Here is a 16,036-nt window from a genome sequence, read left to right as displayed (position 1 = left end):
TAAGCTTTGTGTCCCTGGCACTAATTCAACTCCAGTATCACCATCTGAAGGCTGTAGGTCTAGTTCTTAGTAATCAGATGTAATTTACACACACTAATCACAGCCAGCAGCATTTTTGGAAGCAAAGAGGCCAAAACTGAATAGGCATGAAAGGTGAACTTCCCTTTAACTCCTAAAAGTGGTCCCTACAGGGAAGGGCTGAAATATATTGATGGTGAAACTTGCATTTGTGTAGCATATATTGTACCTATACTATAAATAAAAAGAACTTCAATCTCTGGAGTTGTCAGCAGAGGATCTTTCACAAAAACAATTTTTTTAAATTAAAAAGTATTAGCTATATAAACACAACAGCATGAGTTAATTACTATGTAGTCTTCTGGATATTTAGTTTAAATACAAGTTTCCTTGCTCCTTCTGTTTCTTTGATCATTAATAAAGTTTGAGTAGCATAATTTTTATTGTTATATATCTTTAAGAAACTATACTGTGTAAGGTCAATAAGACTGATATATAGAATTTTTAAAAATGCATGTTTATTAGGTACTCCATAATAATATTAAATATACCCCATGTTGTAAACTCCTAAGGATACTGAACATTTACTTAATTAAATCTCTTATCTGTTTGTAGCTACTCCGTGCTCTCTTTGCCAACTCTGCCGACTATGTATCCGAAATTGCATAGGAAGAGCAAGACTGCATCTTATCCCCCAACTTCAGTTGCCAACAATATTGAAGGATTTTTTACAGTATAGATAAAATAGTGGCTAACCTTTAGAAACTTGAACAAGTACTGTTTTGTCTGTATACTGAATGTTCACATGAAGAACTTCTGAGGAAATAGTCTTTTACATATTACTATACTAAGTCTTTGACACCAGGAGTCGTGATGTAACAATATTTGGGAGCCCTTGAACGACTCGGTGCCAAGGTGCTAATACAACTGAGTAAAATGAAGTGTGCTAATACTCTGGGAAATGATTGTATAGCTAGCTTTAGCTTAACACTTACTAATTAGCTATTTTGCTGATAAAGTTAATTAATTGTATTTGTACGTTATAATCTGTTTGATACATCTGAAACCTCACAGAGTTCCTCTACAAGTATTGGTGAGTTTGTCAGTTTGGATTTATTATTGTATATTTGTAAATGTCTGTTATTTGTGTCTGGAAATACATGCCAATAGGTGCGCTCTATAAGTTGGAAAAATAAATAGGTCTCTCAATTTTTCTTTCTTGCTTTCCCTATATAGGCAATTCATAAATGACAGCTGATGAGAACTCATTTCAACCCCCTCCTCCCCTTTCCCCAGCACACAGTTTTAGAACAAACAAGTATATGGACAGGTGAAATGATTTCCCCCTTCCTCTCCAACACCACTTCCACTACCACAGTTAATTGGAGACCCAGAAGCCATATTTTTTGGCATAACCCTGAAAAGGAAACAGAAAATGTCTTCACATCAACACCACTGTTGCCTGACCTTGATCCTACCATTGGCTCCCCTGCTAGTGCCTTGAATCCTTACTCATGTAAAGGGCACCTTAGACCCTAGTGCCCTGCCTTTCGCAGGAGATGGTGAGCAATCTGACTCTTCTGCATGTACCATTGCCAGTATGCCATAAGAGCCATTTATTCTGGACAGCAGGCAAACTCATCTCCTTCATAATCACCAGTCATTTGTTTCAGTCAGTGTTTCAGTCACTGGCTTCATCGTGTCATTGAGCTTCTAAGAAGCTGGTTTGATGCCAATGGTATCCTCTGTGAGGACCCGGTGGCTAGTATGCCCAAGGTTGTGATGATCTTGATGATAAAAATTCTGTATGTCATCCTCACTAATCACAAAGGTGTATAATGGTTTGTGGATGAGCCTGCATTTCAGTCAGGTAATACTAAGTTTTGCTGGGCTCAGAGGGTTACATGGCATATCTGGAGCAAACTTGGCTCTCCTCCTCCTTCTCAAGATATACCATCCTAGCATGGTCAGATGTTGTGTTCCCTTATTTTCTCACGATATACCATCTCCCTTATCTCCCCACTCTCCCTGCTAGTCTCCTATTTCCTCTGTCCCAACCCTTCTCCCCAAGGCCCTTATAGCAACTGTTGCTTGGTTGCTATCTTGCTGGCTTGCTCTCTAACAGATTCACTCTCACTCATTCTCTCCTGCGTGTTTGGTTGTTTAATCAGAATGGACTTATGATCCCAGGTTTTCAGAACAAATGAGTGGCTAAACTACTGAATGGTAAAAATGGAACCTGCTGACTTAGTCAAGCCTGTGGCTTTTGAAAATCTAGATTGAGCAGATGGCTCCTTAACCGTGTCCTGATACTACCCTCTTGTATTAATCAGGGCATTTGGGCCTGACTAGCAAGCTGTTCTGAAAATCCAAGTCCCAACTAGGCAATAGCCACTTGCCCTATGCAACCTATTGAAAATTTTGGCATAAATCTTTAGAGAGTGAAAACACCTAATCTTAATGCAAAATATTGAAATTACATTGTAATAATGAAACAAAAGCACGACACAAAGTTTTCTCTAAATCTCTTGGATTAATCATACTTTAGTATTTTAAATTTAATAAATTATACAGAGTATGGGCCCTATTTGTAAAGGAGAAACAAAATGATTCCTTCTACAAAAAGTCATGTTTCAATTTGGATGCCTGTTTGTAAATATTCTCTTTGCTCTTCGACATTCAGAATGTGTCTACAGTACACGGAATGAATCGCAGAAAAACATTGTAACACATTCATTCATAAGATGTTAAAAACATTTTTGTTTTATGTATTATATTAAAATTAATCAGTGAGAGGGCTAAAATTTTTGAAAGCAGCCAAAAGACTGTCAGTATGACATAGGCTCCTTGCTGCTTGTGAAAGTTTTATCCTAGACACTTTAAAATGTTTTAATTTCACTGTTTCTAATAACTTAAACCAAAGCACTTAACCTAATCCAATTAATACAAAATTCCATCTCTGAGGAAGGTTCAAAGGCAGGCTAGCCATAAGGTAAAAATTCAAAAGCCATTCCACGCAGGCTTCATCTCCACTCAGGCTTTTCCTTCTCACCTATGAAGCTGTCTGATTATCTTGCCTTGTCCCTGTAACCTGACATGATAGCATATTTGATACATATGGTATGAAAGGGGAAAAAACCCACCATCCTCAACATCTGTTCTGAATGTATATTTTTTGAATTGCCATTTATGCTCCTTTATCACATCATCGCTTTTGGAATGAAAATACAGCTGTTCCTCAAAGCAACACTGTAGTCTGGATCCCCAAAAAGAAAAACATGATGAGTGCTGTACCCTCTTTTTATTGTCTCTTTGAAGTTTCTGTTTGGATTAAATAGACAAGAGGAATGTTGCTCTCCTCTTTTCAAAAGCTTCTGCCCATTCAGTTCTGAGGTTGTTCCCAATCAGACCGTCATAGTGTTATTTTTAATCTGTATTCCTTTATCGGGAAATTCTTTGCTATGGGCTACTGGAATCCATCTCCTATATTGGCACTGCTTTTCTCTTCAAAACTAGGTAAACTAGCCTCTTAGGCTTCAAATCTGCCATTGATTACATGGAATATAATTCAGATTTTCATGTAATTTAAAAAAGTGACAGTAAACATGCATTGTTCTGTGCAGACTGCTATGTGCAACTCATGTCAGATTACATTTACACAAAAAAAATCCCATCCTTGAAAAGAAGTGAAAATAGTTAAATAAGCATGTTGTACATATTATTTGTTGGAAGAACACCCTAAAAAAAATCCATCACTGTCAATAGCTCTGGATTTACAAGGTTATTCTCCCTTGGCTCACACAATGCCAGAGGTGTCCTATTTTCTCAGAAAAAAAGCAAGCAAACAATTCAAAAAACAGCCTATCATGCTGAGCACTATTGCCTCATTGTTTCCTTGTTCTTCCCCACCTGTGGTCTGTAGCCAGTTGTTGTCTCTTGTCTTAAACTTAGATTGTAAGTTCTTTGGGGCAGGGATTGTCTTTTTTGTTTTCTGTTGTATAGCCTCTAGCCCAGTGGAATCCTAGTCAGTAGCTAGGGCTCAGAGGCACTACAAAAATACAAATAAATAATAATAATCATGATCACATATTGTATACAATTCATTACCTGATTACAACCTGCCACTCATATGCAATCAATTTTGATAGTTAAATATAACATTTACATTTCTAACAAAAAAAACTAACTAGAGCTGGTCAAAAACTTCCCAGCAAGATCTTTTTCAATGGAAAATGCCTCTTCAATCGCAATGAACATTTTTACAAATAATAATAATAATAATAATAATTTGGCTGAAATTTGTCAAAAACTCACTTCACAACAACATCTTTAAAAGTTTTCAAAAAGTTTAATTCTATTTCAGTGAGAAAATAATCACTTTTTAAACTTTTTTCTTTTGGAAAAAGGGTGGATAAGTAAAAAAATGTAAGAGTGAGTGAGAGGTTCCCCCTCCCCAATAAAAGTAAATGACTTTGTTGGTGAAAAAGCAAAAAGTTTCATGGAACATTTCAAGCAAATCCATTTTTTAAAATTTCTTTCCAGAAACAATAATGGAAACATTTAGATATGTGAGAATATATGATTTTCTCAGCAGAAGAGAAGCAAAACAACACAACAGGAATTTTGAATACTTACCCACTGAAAAGTGGTAGATGCAATAACAGCCAGCTACAAAATAGCCACTTTAGAGCTAAAGCTGCTGGACTTTGCCAAATTTAAAGGGATACCTGTCCCCACCCCACACCAGGAATGCTGGGGAAATGTTCCTGTACAGGGCAATCTCCACAGGGGAGACTCAGTAGGGATTAGCAATTGCAAAGGAAGGGATTCCTGGAGTTAGGACTATATTTGTAGAAAAAAAATGTACGTAAAAAGTATTAAGGGATGCATCTGTGGGAGCCCAACACAATCAGAGCCGAGCTCTTCTCCACTAAGGCTCTGTAAAACTCAACACAGAAAGTAATAAAAAAAGAGATTGCATGGTTTAGGGAAATGGGATATGGAGTCTTCTAGGCTGTTCGTTTGAATCCAGTCTAGATCAGTAATAACCAAAAGGTTTTATCTTATAGGAACAGGGAAATGAACTGGTTGTCACAGCCCACTTTCTAGAGAACATATCTACATTACAAAATCACAGTCACCACTACGTTTTGAACTGTCACCTCTGTTGGCAACTGTTTGTAGCCCCCCAAATAAGACCAGAGACTGAGTAGGTCTGGAAATAAAACTAGAAGCAAGGCTCATGTTGGAGCAGCCGTGAGGACGATTGCAGTTCTGTTGCCCATGCTGACCCTGCTCTAGGAATACATAGTAATCTGCAGGTCTATCAATCTTTGAATCTTTTACAAGCATGAAATTAATTTAAGTAGGGGAGAAATAGCAACTCTACATATCAACAGATATTTAAAAAGCAACATAGCTGTTTACCTATTGAAGAACTTTATATGGTGCTTATCCCTGTAGCATGTGGTCGTAGTGTTTATTATCCTGAAAGAAAGTGTGGGTGAAATCCTGATCCCATTGAAGTCAATGACAAGACTCCCATTGTCTTTAGTTGGGCCAGGATTTCACTCCTGGTGTTTAAATAACCACTTTCAGGTTTTGGATTAGAACTGTGCACTTGGACTCTGCAGGAAGATAGATCCCGAATGAAGAAGTATTTGGGTTTGTTATTCACTGGCTTTTTGAATGCTTCTAAAAGACATTTAGGGACCCAAATAAAGCAAGATCTAATCTTCTCACATATATTTCAGTGAATGGAAATGAGAGATTTGATTGTGCATTTTCAGTGTTCATAGAATTGTAGGATTGGAAGGGATCTCAAGAGGACTTCTAGTCCAGTCCCCTGCAATCAAGGCAAGACTAAGTATTATCTAGATAATCCCTGACAGGTGTTTGTCCAACCTGCTCTTAAAAATCCCCAATGATGGAGATTCCACAACCTCCCTAGGCAATTTATTCCAGTGCTTAACCACTCTGACAATTAGGAAGTTTTTCCTAATGTCCAACCTAAACCGCCCTTGCTGCAATTTAAGCTCTTTGCTTCTTGTCCTATACTCAGAGGTTAGGAAGAACAATTTTTCTCTCTCCTCTTTGTAACAACATTTTATGTACTTGAAAACTGTTATCATGTCCCCTCTCAGTCTTCTCTTCTCCAGATTAAACAAACCCATTTTTTTCAATCTTGCTCCAATTTGCCCACATCTTTCCTGAAATGTGGCACCCAGAACTGGACACAATACTCCAGCTGAGGCCTAATCAGCACAGAGTAGAGTGGAAGAATTACTTCTCATGTCTTGCTTACAATACTCCAGCTAATACATCCCAGAATGATTTTTTTTTTGCAACAGCGTTACACTGTTGACTCATATTTAGCTTGTGATCCACTATGACCCCCAGATCCCTTTCCGCAGTACCCCTTCCTAAACAGTCATTTCCCATTTTGTATGTGTGCAACTGATTGTTCCTTCCTCAGTGGAGTACTTTGCATTTGTCCTTGTTGAATTTCATCGTATTTACTTCCGACCATTTCTCCAGTTTGTCCAGATCATTTTGAATTTTAATCCTATCCTCCAAAGCATTTGCAAACCCTCCCAGCTTGGTATCGTCTGCAGACTTTATAAGTGTACTCTCTATAACATTATCTAAATCATTGATGAAGATATTGAACAGAACCAGACCCAGAACTGATCCCTGTTAGACCCCACTTGATATGCCCTTCCAACTTGACTGTGAACCACTGATAACTGCTCTCTGGGAACAGTTTGCCAACCAGTTATGCACCCACCTTATAGTAGCTCCATCTAGGGTGTATTTCCATAGTATTTTTAAAAGAAGGTCATGTGAGACAATATCAAAAGCCAAGTCAAGGTATACCACATCTACTGCTTCCCCCCATACCCTGTTAAAGAAAGCTATTGGGTTGGTTTGACATGATTTGTTCTTGACAAATCCATGCTGTTACTTATCACCTTATTATTGTCTAGGTGTTTGCAAATTGGTTCCTTAATTATTTGCTTCATTGTCTTCCCGGGTACTGATGTTAAACTGACTGGTCTGTAATTCTCCTATTGGCCTTATTCCCCTTTTTATAAATTGGCACTATATTTTCCCTTTTCCAGTCCTTTGGAATCTCCCATCTTTCATGACTTTCCGAAGATAATCGCTAATGGATCTGATAGCTCCTCAGTCAACTCCTTGAGTATTTTATGATATATTTAATCAGGCCCTGGTTGACTTGAGGTATTATAATGCCTGTACAAAATTATATAAATTTTGATGGTTTATCTGAAGTGCCATGATTTTTCTATTTTTGTTTTTAAATGATTTAGTAACTTAGGCAATGTTACATTCAAGTGTACATGCCATATGGCACTGTCTAGAGTGAATTACAATATTTAAAGCAAGAGTTGCAATAACACAAACCAAACAGATTAAAGATTATATAAAGGTCTCAGCATAAACAAAATGCTAGTATACATTCATAGCCAATGACAAATAGTGCCCAAAATATATTGTAGAGTGGGACATTTGTGAACCTCCATACCTTCCACACAAATCAGTTATCCCAAATAAAACCAAATAATAATTGTGGTGTTCTTCCCTGCTCCCTAACAGCTCCTCTGCAGTAACTCCCACCACAGCTCCTCTATTCCTCCTGAAGATGATCTAGTAGCCAATTTCTGCTCAGCTCCTTGCCTCCATTCCTGTTTGAAAAACAGCCAGCTGCCCTACTCCAAACTTCTGTCTCCCAGTAGCTGGGTCAAAAGCCTGCCTGTTTCCCCTTGCATCCACCTTTTCCAGGTCATAGGCTCCTACCTGCTACCTCCTTGAAATAACAAGTTGGCCAGCAATTCATTCTGCCTCAATTTCCTCCCACTAGGACCCACTCAAGCTTCCTGAGTTGGGAGTGGAGCTATGCACTAGGGCTGTACCTGATGAGTCATTCTATGAACTCTGGGGCTTCTCTGAATTTATCCCAAATAAGACTAGAAAGGCAGCCTGTGACCATAATTTGATCTCAGTACTGCTCTATATATGTTTAATAGAAAGATGAACTCTATTAGGGTCTAGAAGCCAGTAGGCTCACCAACTCTCCCTCTGCTAATAGCACTCTGTGGTGCTGCTGAATGGAAGGCGTTGGAAGCTGCCAGCCTCTCCTTCCATCCATCCAGTCACCTGTCCTCCTTTGTTTTGCTGGAAGAAGGGGAAAAGAAAAAGAAGAGGGAAACAAAGCTTTTATTTGTTTAAAGAAAAAGGGAGGGGATTTATTAATTGATAAGGCTTAGCCCTATTAGCCCCTCGTTACCTGCCCGGTTGTTCAAAACTATTTCAAAAGGCCCATCTTCAGTTTGAGGAGGAACACACCATCCAGATCCACCAAACATTTATGCAGGTGAATGATTTAATGCTTATGAGCAGCTCTGTTGAACTCACTGTGACTATAAGTGTGCATAATTATATGTGTAAGTGTTTGCAGGATCAGACCCTTATTAAGTACTATCAACAAACTGACTCTAAGAAAAGTAAACGAATGATCCGAGATACTGGAATTATTAAACTCTAGAAGCTGTAATATAAAGAATGATTACATAGGTGTATCTCAGGTGAAACAATTGAACGATTAAGCTTAATTTAGTATGTAAATAAAAAAGACAATGATCCAAGGTTGGAATTAACATTTACCTAACTAACCAATAGTAAAATTAGAGTCTCACAAAGGAAGGAAAAGAAATCTAAATATTTTCCAGGGACTCAGGATCAGACATCAAAAGTGAGCTGCACCTTGTATGTTTACAGTTTTCTATTTAGCTTTCTTGGCTTTTTTTCTTTTTTAATAGCCTGGCTGTAAGGGCAAGAAAGGTCTGGATTCTGATCTCGTTTACACCAGTGTAAATCCAGAGTAACATCACTGACTTTGGTAGAGTTAGTCAAGATTTATACTGGTGTAAATGAGATCACAATTTGATCCAGTAACTTTCCTATGCTGATTCTCTTGTTGGTACACTTCTACCCCAATATAATGCGACCCGATATAACATGAATTCGGCTATAACGCGGTAAAGCAGTGCTCCGGGGGGGCAGGGCTGCGCACTCCGGTGGATCAAAGCAAGTTCGATATAACGTGGTTTCACCTATAACGCGTTCAAAATTTTTGGCTCCCGAGGACAGCGTTCTATTGAGGTAGAGGTGTAGAATTACAATAGAATTGTCCCCCATTAAATGTAGCACATGAAATTACAGCAAACTATTTGATCCCTTTTTGGGTGGGGTACCATACCTAGGATTTAAACAGCAGATGTACAGATTATTATGGGGACTACCTTGGAGTTTAAGAATGCACAGATTATTCTCATTAATTATTGTTTATATTTCAGTATTGCCCAGGGGCCCGAAAAGTATTGGGTTCCCATTGTTTTAGGCAGCCTACAAAATCACTTATTATACGTCTCCAGAAGAATTGTGTCTTCAACAGAACTAACTACATGAAGCTAGTGAGATAATTCGGAAACAATCCAAACACCGCAGTAAAAAATTCAGAACTTGCAAAATAGATTCTCTTTACATAGCAAAGGTTGTGGAAGGAAGCCACAGTAAACTATGGAATCTATCCTAAATGTCAGTTAGAACCATTGTTCCACAGTTATTTATAGCAAGTGTCAGCTGGACTGCTTTGCCCTTATTATTCTTTCAAAACCTTTATATTTAGGCTTGACTGATAATAGTGATGTTTATTTTCAAGCTTTTTTATTTTTAGCAATTTAAATGTTTACTGTTATGGGAAATTGGGGGGTGTCAGACATTAATTATTTAATGACAGTAGACTTAAGATTCAAAAAGTTAAAGATTTATAGCTGTTAAAACACAAAGTCAACATCACATGTCAAAATATACAAAGTAAATATCCATAAACCAAACTCTAATAAGTTTTCAAAGAACATCTTTCTTACTTTGCTATTTGTAAATTTTGATTATTATTAATGAAAATATTTGGGGGGGGGGTTCTCTGTGTATATGGTGAAATCGACATTTACTGATAAAAAGCTAATCTTTCCAAGCCTATTTATATTGCACTGTAATTTTACATGGGTACAAATATACTCTATAATGAAATCCTGACTTCCTTAGTTAGGCCTGTTTTCTCTGTTCACTATGCTGCTTAAGTGGCTACATTCTGGGCAGAGTCAGACAGGCAAGAATTCCCTCAGTGTAGGGAAACTCTTAGCTGGTTTAAAGCTGGCATAAGTGTCACTAGCATAGGAGAAGAAACTGTTCTATCTTACATTGGGGCCAGATGACGCAGATCAGGGAGCTCCAACAAGTTCCTTACCAGCTGTCCCTCTCCATTGAGCCATCCAGGTCTCTGGAACAGGAAGAAATCATCCCTCAGTTTTGCAGTAGCCTTTACTCGGGCAAAACTCCCATTGATTGGTTTTCCTGAGAAAGGACCAATCAGAAAAGAAGGAAGGACTTCAAGATTTGTCCCATGGATAAAGACACATTTCTTGTTCTAAAGATGATCACTCATTTCTTTTAACTTTTCTTTGATTTGGGGTGGAGAATAAGGACACACATGGTGCAAATATTCCACAAAATGTCTGACTGAAAGAGCAACCTTTGTAGAAGGGAAATCTTTAAAGAATTGTATATCATTCCTTGGCTTTTTTTTTGCCTCTGTCGCTAACATGCTCCCATTTACTTAAGAGACAAACTGCAGAGTTCTTGAATCTTCACTAACTTCAGTTTCTGAATGCTCTCAATGCAGAGTTCCATGTAGAGTGCATTATGACAATGCTGAGGTAACCAAAGCAGAGATAATCATGACAAGGTCCACAAGAGTTAGAAAAGTGGGCACTTCTCTCAACAAGTTGGAGAAACTGGAGAAAATTTTGTTGGCCACAAATGTTACCTGTGCATCCAGGAGTAGGCTTGAGTCTCAGAGTACCCTTCCAACTACACACCTGTGTTAAAAATGGCAGTGACCTGTCTGCAATAAGATAAGGGGTGCTGATATAAATTTCACCAACTCTTCCATTTGCTTTGCAGAATGCATGTACAGTTAACAACTGCACTTCATTTTGAAATACATTGTTAATGAAAATATCTCTTTTTCAGAGTTTGTGGTTAGAGGAATACATGAAAATCTAATAAGTGGAGAAAAATTACAAAGGCACACTGTTAGCAAGCCCATAAACTTAGTTGAAAGACATTTTTATTATCCAAACTATTAAATATTTAATATTTTAATATTAAAATATTAGATAATAAAGAATAACTTCTGTTAGGTTTACCACCTGTATGCCTTTGGAATTCTTCTCCCTTTACCAGGACTTCATTTCTTCCTCTCACCTCAGATTCTGAAACAGATTATTTTCAATAATCATGGCTTTGGGAGACCAGTTGGCTAATATGATGGAGAGCCTTTGACCTGTGGATAATTGGTTTAAATCCAGCCTAGGTCACAAAAGAAGCAAACATTTTCTTATTACTGGATATGTATCCAATTATCTTCGTGATCTGAGCATGGTTGTCTCAGTAATGTTTCTACTGGATATTCCCATAAATATACCATGCTCAATTAGTACTCTTGTTGGCAATCTCAGTGGATAGGCCAATGAGTTAATGGGCTGAGGTAACTTTTTGCTGCCCATGCTGTACCTGTCAAGTGGATAAGGAGAAGATTTCAGTTTCTGGGGCTGTACAGTACAGTACCTTTCTTAAGCATTGTATTAGGCCATCAAATCCATAAGTCATCTCATATGACTCCTTTACATGTCTCAAATTGATACTCCACACAAACAGATAAGATCATTTTGATGTAATATCCCTTCAACATACACACTGCCCTAACATATTCAAATTACAAGCATAAACAGTTAATACACCTCTACCACGATATAATGCGGCCTGATATAACATGAATTTGGATATAACGTTGTAAAGCAGCACTCCGGGGGGCAGGGGGGAGCTGCGGGGCTGCGCATTCTGGCGGATCAAAGCAAGTTCGATATAACGTGGTTTCACCTATAACGCGGTAAGATTTTTTGGCTCCCGAGGACAGCGTTATATCGGGGTAGAGGTGTATATATATAGGTTTGAAAGTATCACATTTTAAACTGTATGAAAAAGCAATTTTGTCCCAATACTTGAATTAATTATGGACACAGAAGCTAATTTTGCCTGAGCTAAAGTAATTTATTTAATTAAAAATAGCTAATAATAGTGAGATGTAAATAATAAGGAGGACAGGTTACTGTTCTACAGTAATCTGAATCACTTGGTTAAATGGTCACAAGTCAACAAAATATGTTTTAATACAGCCAAAGGACAAGTTATATATCAGGGAACTAAGGGTTATACCTACAGGATAGGAGACCATCTTGGAAAGCAGTAACTCAAAGAAGGATGTTGGGGTCAATGTAGATAACATGAGCTCTCAATGCAATGCTGTGGCAAAAAGGGCTAATGCAATCCTTGGATGTATAAAAAGGAACAATCAAGTAGAAGTAGGGAAGTGATCTTGCCCCTGTACACGGCACTGGTAAGACCACTACTAAAATACTGTGGTCAGTTGTGGTGTCTGAACTTCATTAAAATAGGGAAATACTGGAGAGTGTTCAAAAGAGGGCCACAAAAGTGATCAAGGGGCTTGAAAACAAGCATTACAATGTCAGATTGCTTAAGGCAGCGGTTCTCAAACTTTAGCAACCCGAGGACCCCCCTTTTCATTTAAAATTATTCGGGGACCCCCCCAAGCCCCTCGCTCACCCTTGCCCTGCCCACCCCCTTCTCTGAGGCCCCACCCTGCTCACCCCATCCCCCCTCTCTCCTCACTCACTTTCATCAGGCTGGGACAGGGAATTGGGGTGCGGGAGGGGGTTCGTGCTCTGGGAGGGAGTGTGGGGTATGGGCTTTGGGTGCGGGAGGAGGTGAGGGGTGCAGGCTCTGGGAGGGAATTTGGGTGTGGGAGGGGGTGAGGAGTGCGGGCTCCGGCCGGGCAGTGCTTACCTTGGGCGCCTCCTGAAAATGACTGGCACATCCCTCTGGCAGCAGCTCCTAGGCGGTGGGGGCAGGGGATCTCCGCAGGCTGCCCCTGCCCACAGGCACTGCCCCTGCAACTCCCATTGGCCACAGTTCCTGGCCAGTGGGAGCTGCAGAGTCGACACTCGCGGCAGAGGCAGCGCGTGGAACCCCCCTGCCCCTCCGCACCTCGAGGGGCTGCAGAGATGTGCTAATCGGTTCTGGGAACAGTGCGGGGCCAAGGCAGGTAGAATGGGCAGCGGTTAGGGGAGGCTGTGGGAAGCTGTGCCTCCCCAAACAGCCAGGTGTGGCCCCGCCCACACTCCTCCGCTGCTGCCGAGCTCCAGGGGCTGGGGCCAGCCCGCCTTCCTTCAGCGGCAGCAGCGCCGCACGCTCTCCCTCCCGGTGCTCTGGGGAGGCTGCAGCGATGACAACGCGCGCTCTCACTTCCAGGGCTTGGGGGGCTGCGGACACTAGCCAGCCTGGGGCAAGGGCCGGCGACCGGGGGAGAAGGGGGGCTTTAACTTTTGCTGAAGCCCATTGTTTTGTCAAAATATGTATATTTGTTAGTGTGTATGAACCTATGAGATTTTGCTGTATGGTTGTTACTGAAATATGTTGTAAGTTTATGAGTTCTCCAGTGACAGCAAAGGAAGTGACCAACACCCAGGCAGGCGCTGAACGTCCATCACCAGCCATTGACCAGTAGTGGAATAATAAACAAGGGATTTACAATTCAGTGCCAGTTTCACAAGACCACACCAAGGGGATTGCTCAACCTTGTGACTCAATAAAGCCAAACAGGACATGTCTGGGCTAGTATTTCCCAGCCACATGGACTGAGATTATAAAATAAGGGACAGTGGCATCAGGCCTTGGCCTTTCTCCTCCCCCACCTACGCTGGAAGCAACAAAAATGCTGGAAAGACGGAAGACTTCAATTGAGGAGACCGATGCCAGGCTTGAGAGAGAGGCCTGTGTATTATGAACTATAACATCCAGTGGGGTGAGAAAATTGCTTGATCTAAATATTGCCTAGTCTAATAAGGTTTATGATTTAGACTGTGCGCTTATCTTTTACTTTCTTTGGTAATTATCTCTGCCCTTTTATGCCTACCACTTACAATCACTTAAAATCTATTTTTCTGTAGTTAATAAACCTGTTTTATATTTTACCTAAAACAGTGTATATTGCTGAAAGTGCTTGGGAAATCTCAGCTCAGGTTACAAGGGCTAGTGTAGGTCCTCTCCACATTGAGGGAGCGGTGGGCTGGGTAATAAACTTACACTGGTCAGGCTTCTGATCCAGGCAAGATGGTACAGCTCTGAGGTGCAAGGCTGAAGAGCTGGGGGGGACTGGCTGACACATTTCTCTTGTGATTCGTGAGTGGCTCTGGAAGCATTCATGCAATCATGCTGTTGTGCTGAGTGATAACAGTGCCTGGAGGGACTTGTTGCTTGTCACTAGCAAAGCATTGTGAGAGACAGCTCAGGCTGGAGAGTTAAGAGGGCACAGTGGTACCAGAGTTCCAGGTTGCACCCCAGAGATCCCATCACAGCTACTAACTACCCTTTCCACTTGTATAATAAGCCCCTCTCTTCCATTCAAATGAGCTGCCACCCAGTTCTCCAAAGGTCTGATCAACCCACTGAAGTTCCTAGAAAGACACCTGGTGGGTCCTGTGGCACCTTTAAGACTAACAGAAGTATTGGGCGCATAAGCTTTCGTGGGTAAGAACCTCACTTCTTCAGATGCAAGAGGTTCTTACCCACGAAAGCTTAGGCTCCCAATACTTCTGTTAGTCTTAAAGGTGCCACAGGACCCTCTGTTGCTTTTTACAGATTCAGACTAACACGGCTACCCCTCTGATAGAAAGACACCTATTGAGTTCAATAAGCTTTGGATCAGGCCCTAAGGCCCAGCTGCTCAAAGGTACTTAAGAATCGCTGTGCTAAGTGTTGCAACACCTAACCCCTTAGGCATCTTGCCACCTGGTGGAATAATCAGCCCCAAGCTAGGTACTCAGGCACTCTGTACAGTGCATGGAGAGAATTAGGCATCTAAGAAAGGGAGCCTCAGAAGCCAGCAAGCTGGATGGGGAGTTGCCTATGCTAACCAGGAGTAAAATATGGAGAGGAGGGGCAGGGAATGGAGGGGCAGCGGTTTAGTTGCCTAAGTGGTTGACCTTGTGTGCCTCACTGTCAAGCCACAGATAGGCACTTTCTTCCACTAGGAATCCTCAGCAAGGAACCCTCCCCGGGAGTTGGGTAACTAAGCCAGGTCACCTGCTCATGTAGTCCATGCCCTAGCAGCCAAAATCCTCTCTATCTCTCTCCTGATCACTCTTGATACTTCTTTCCCTGTGTCCCTGGCTGTCTTCTGTGTAGGTGCTGTGTCCCCCTATTGGTGGCTGGGATCTGACAGATATCAAGTTTTAGGTGAGCTCAGAGCGGCAATACAGGATTGGGCCTTGCTGATGATATAGGCATTCCCTTGACTAGACTGATAATCCCACTTCAGGGTCTCTTGTGTTTCATCTTGAGCTAGAGCTCTGAGCTGCTCGTTAGCTGTGGGGAGGCATCAGGGATTAGGAGTCTTTGAGAATGTCAACTGGCAGGATTTTAAGCACAAAGGGGAATTAGGATCCTAAGTGGTAAATGGCAGTTGAGCAGCAATTATGAAAATGTTAGTGGAGTCTAAATCGTGAACTTAGGTGCCTAAGAGACAGATAGGTGCCTAAACACTTTTGAGGATCTGGGACTAAATCCTTAAATCCTACTTGGATTCCTAGAGATCCTGACACTGCTTGTTTTTCTTGCATGTCTGCAACTGTCCTGATCCACCAGCTGAGGTTTTTGGATGCTACTCTCACTGACAAAAAATAAAAACCTGCAGGGATACATTAGTCTTACTTCAAGTGAGAAGACAGCGAATGGAAAATCAACGGGTTCAATAGTTCAATGCAGTATAGCTAAACAATATGTAAAAGATATTTTC

At 40.6% G+C, this 16,036-nt stretch overlaps 2 protein-coding genes across 15 annotated transcripts in view; one reads left to right on the top strand and one right to left on the bottom strand.

The window, feature by feature from the left end:
* ASB5 (ankyrin repeat and SOCS box containing 5) overlaps positions 1 to 4,100 on the top strand; it is a 66,475-nt gene extending 62,375 nt beyond the window's left edge. For all 6 annotated transcript variants that reach the window (XM_005304175.5, XM_042842088.2, XM_042842089.2 and 3 more), the window contains exon 7: positions 634 to 4,100. In XM_005304175.5, the coding sequence (XP_005304232.1) occupies positions 634 to 761 (128 nt within the window). In that variant the 3' untranslated portion in view covers positions 762 to 4,100. The remainder of the gene's footprint in view (positions 1 to 633) is intronic.
* The window catches only part of LOC101939581 (myb/SANT-like DNA-binding domain-containing protein 2), an 88,069-nt gene that overhangs the window by 68,603 nt on the left and 3,430 nt on the right, over positions 1 to 16,036 (bottom strand). For 5 of the 9 annotated variants that reach the window (XR_006172578.2, XR_010601430.1, XR_010601431.1 and 2 more), the window contains exon 2: positions 10,349 to 10,455. The exons of the other annotated variants lie outside the window; for them this stretch is intronic. The gene's annotated coding sequence lies outside the window, so the exon portion shown is untranslated. The remainder of the gene's footprint in view (positions 1 to 10,348; positions 10,456 to 16,036) is intronic. 9 annotated transcript variants of the gene reach the window in all.

Source organism: Chrysemys picta, chromosome 5, assembly GCF_011386835.1.
Source record: "Chrysemys picta bellii isolate R12L10 chromosome 5, ASM1138683v2, whole genome shotgun sequence".
Lineage (NCBI taxonomy): Eukaryota > Metazoa > Chordata > Testudines > Emydidae > Chrysemys > Chrysemys picta.
This window is presented reverse-complemented; position numbering and strand designations above follow the sequence as displayed.